General features: G+C 44.6%; 1 protein-coding gene across 1 annotated transcript; it reads right to left on the bottom strand.

Moving 5' to 3' along the window:
* Positions 1–378: 378 nt before the first annotated feature.
* IL22 (interleukin 22) lies at positions 379–2,478 on the bottom strand (the record flags this gene model as incomplete). Its single annotated transcript, XM_082784560.1, has 5 exons — positions 379–492; positions 906–971; positions 1,230–1,373; positions 1,469–1,534; positions 2,275–2,478. 5 exons carry the CDS (start codon positions 2,476–2,478, stop codon positions 379–381), a joined length of 594 nt encoding a protein of 197 aa, XP_082640686.1.
* Between the last annotated feature and the right edge of the window lie 1,313 nt (positions 2,479–3,791).

Below are 3,791 nucleotides of genomic sequence, written 5' to 3'. Positions count from 1 at the left end.
AATAAAAGACTCAAAACTTCCTGGCCACAGAGCACTGCCTACCTTGACCAAAGCTGACACAGGTGTCAAATCTCAGCCTATTAAATACAGAAATAGTTGCCTTATTCCGATGCAGATGAGCAGAGTAGGAGCATGCCTTTGAAAATAACTCGTGTGCTGTGTTGAAATGTAGCCACACACACTGTTCTGGAGTTTTCATTTGCAAAGAAGACAGCAGTATGCACCCTGTCTCTGCCTAATTAGTTGGCTATTTTCAGTACAGGTTAAAAAAACATATACTTCATCTACAGATGTGACTTTTTTCCTCAGTAGTTAATCAATTTGAATAATAGCATGAGTTTTTTGGAGACATCTCTTCAAGACTGATCTGATATTTTTTCAGTTTTTCTTCTTATTCCCTCCCTTCTTTGGGGCATCAGTACAAGCATTTTCTACGTAGTCAAACAGTAAATCCAGTTCTCCGATGGCTTTATTCTTTCCATTCTCTCCCAACTAGAAAAGAGCAGAATACAAGGTTTAGCATCTCACCATTTCTCAAATTTAAATTAAGCTTGTCACAGAAATTGACTTGGGAACTTACTCTCCTTGTTCTCACAAGCAGTTCTATTAAAGACATTATACCATAAGATACAAATTAGCTCTTTCAAATCCAGTCTAGGATACACAATGATCTGCAGACTGACTTCTGAGGGACAATTTTAAATTACTATAACACATGCAGAGAGTTAATAGCACCAATGAAGGAGGGCTGGAAGTAGAAACATCACTAATCCCTTCTTTTATGCCCCTGCAAACTTCACATCTTAAATAAACTCCAGAGCTTGTTTCATAACTAGGTCAGCCTTAATTCAGCTAAATAATTGGGGTTTTGAACTGTTCTATTTAAATGTTGGGAAAACATGTACCTGTTTCATTTTGCTCTTCATCTCCTCCAGATTCTTTTCAATGTGCTCTCTGTTTCCTGAGAATTTCTATTAAAAATAATAATAATAAAATTAAATTAAAATTAAAATTCAGAGGTAACATTGTCATCTGTATGTGACAGTATGCTGCTGCTTTTTCTACTTTTTTTTTTCACACTTTCCTATCAACCTCCAGTTTGGTATCTTAAATCTGAGGTTTCCTTTCATATCACTGCCTTTCGCCACTCTTTGTGCAGCTTTCTGAGATTCAGGAGCAGTGATGAGATTCATGAGTCAGCAACGGGAAAGAAGCCCGACACAACTTACACATCTGCTCAGCTCCGAGGTCAGGGATGCCAGGAACTGCGCCACCTCCTCAGTGTATGGGTACTTCTCCCTGGCCTCAGTGAGAAGGACGTCTTTCACTATAATCTCCACAATTCTCTTCATCATGTAACAGCGGTTGTTTTCCTATGCACACAAGTAGAAGGTCACGTTAAATCATGGTGAGAGGTCAAAGAGTGCTGCAGAAGAATGTCAAATCGTCCGCCTGGTGTAGGACTTACCTTGATGTTGATGTAGAGCTGCTGCCCAATGAGCCTGTTGTCAGTGTCCTGGTCTGAGGCCCTGGCCTGACAGAAAAAAGGAAATGTCAGGTGAGGGTGGGAGCCTTACCTATAAGTTGACAGTAAACCCTAAGGTTTTTATCAATAACAGTCCAGGTGACACAAGGAAATGGACACTATAGATATCTTGTTCAGGGTAGATAAGCTCAGACATTGTGGTTGTTTCTCCCCTTAACTGTCTAAGAATCAAGATCATTGGAAAATAAATAAGCAGAAATCTGAATTCATGTCCCTCTCTTAAACATTAGATGTCATAGTGGTTACAATGACTAAAGCAGATACTGTGGGTGGCCATCCTCAGCATGGCCCGCAGTGCTGCAGGGAGGTGCTGCAGCTCTCAGTGGTGTGCAACAGGGGGACCCACACATGGCAAGGGCAGGCCAAAAACCCGTCCAAACAGAGAACCCCAGGAGCTGCCTGGCCAATGCTGGAATCCCAAACAGACCCAGCTCTGAATGGGCTGGGGAACAAGAGAAATGTAAGCTCATGCCTCACAATTGTCACAGCAGCCACTCCAGAGGAGCTGAGCTGCACCAGGGCTGCAGGACAGGCAGCATCTTCCCCTGACCACACCACCAGTGGGCAACAGACCTACTCCACATGTCAAGAACCACCTCACTGCAAGTATGCGTTGCTCTATGGAAAGGCATGAGAAAGAGAGAGAAACACTAAAGGCTAGAAGCCGGGGAACCGGCAGAGGAGGAGGTCCCCATATCCTGCCATGAAGGGCAGATGGGTTACTGTACCATTTTAGCCAAGGTGTAGGTGCGATTCCTGATGTAGTGCTGCTGAAAGTTGGTCTTCCTGAGCCTGCAGGTTTGGTGGCTGGTTGAACCCACCCCTGCCCCTTTTGGAGGCAGAGGGCTGGTGAGAAGAAGAGGGAGACAGCAACAGCAGCAGAAAAAGACCCATACTGAGAAGCTCTTGGTCAGGGTCTGCAGGGAGGTCATGGTTCACGATCCAAAGTCGTCCGTCCCAGCAGGCTGCAGTTACAGAGGTCAGCACTGATGAGAGAGAGTAATGTTAGCATCAGGGAGAATAGGCAAGGGCAGAACAGGACAGGCACAAAGGCTGCTAGTCTTACCTTTGCTGTGATTCTAGATGTGCTCTGAAGGAGGTGAGGTGCACCTTATATAGGGCCATCAACATCTCTCTCAGCTTTTTTTTTTGTATTGGTGGTGAATTAAAAATGACATCAGCAAGTCTCTTACTTTCCAGTATCCTCTTCTGAGAACTACCTAACCACTATAAAACCCACAAATACAACTTCAAGGCCATTGTAGTCCTTAGGTTCTTATAAAGCAAACCAACATTTAATGCAGGGACAAAACAGGGGGTTTTACTGGGGCAAGAATCCTGAATCCTTTTCACATAAAAACATTTGAGAAACGTGTGAGTGTGTGCCTTCTGTCCTGATTGCACCACACTAATTATATCGGCAATTTGATGGCAGGTAATATCATCTATATTTATTTCTGTTCATCTTCTGTTGTAAAGGACCCATGCCCCACTGGAGCTGATGGGGGTACACAAATGGTCAGTCTGCTCCAGACCCAAAGGACTGACCAACTGACCACCTGTGGTTCTCATCCTGCAAACACCCTTCCCATGCTGCACCCCAGTGGAGTCACAAGCTGTCTGCCCATCACTGCATAATTCCCTCTGAGAGATCAGAAACTCTGGGACCAACACTGTATTTCTCATATCCCTTATCTCCCAAATTCCCATTTTCAAAAAAAAAAAAAAAAAAAAGGATCTGTGTTCCAGGCTGTAACCAGGGGTGATGATGAGAGCCACGGTCATGAACTTATTTGTCCAGGTGATTTCCATGTTCCTCATCCTGTTCTGCTGATGTAAAGGTGCAGTACTGCACCTTGAGCCTGAAATATTACGCAGGGTGCTAGAGGGAAACTGTACTCTTTTTAGAGAGCAACTTGCAACCCAGCTGAGATCACAATACATGAGGATGCAGAACTGGTACAAATGCAAGCTCCTGGTTGCCTAACACCCACAGGGCATGAAGGTGACAAATACGAGAAATTGGACCCAGCAAGCCAAAGCTCCAGCTCTGCATCTGAGAGCAAAGAGGGGTGACCCTAGGGCTGACCTTCACCCCCTGTGGCTGAGGCTCTCGGGGCAAGCATAGCTCATCTGGAGCTTGCCTTATTATGTGCGGAAGGATAGAGCAGGAGGACCACTTGCTGGAGCAACTTAGAGTTACAAGATGGGGAAAAAAAATCCCCAGGGAAGGGCAAAATGAGGT

Source organism: Aythya marila (assembly GCF_965140915.1).
Source record: "Aythya marila genome assembly, chromosome: 1".
NCBI lineage: Eukaryota > Metazoa > Chordata > Aves > Anseriformes > Anatidae > Aythya > Aythya marila.
Note: the sequence above shows the minus strand (reverse complement) of the source record. Positions and strands in the feature narration are given on the sequence as shown.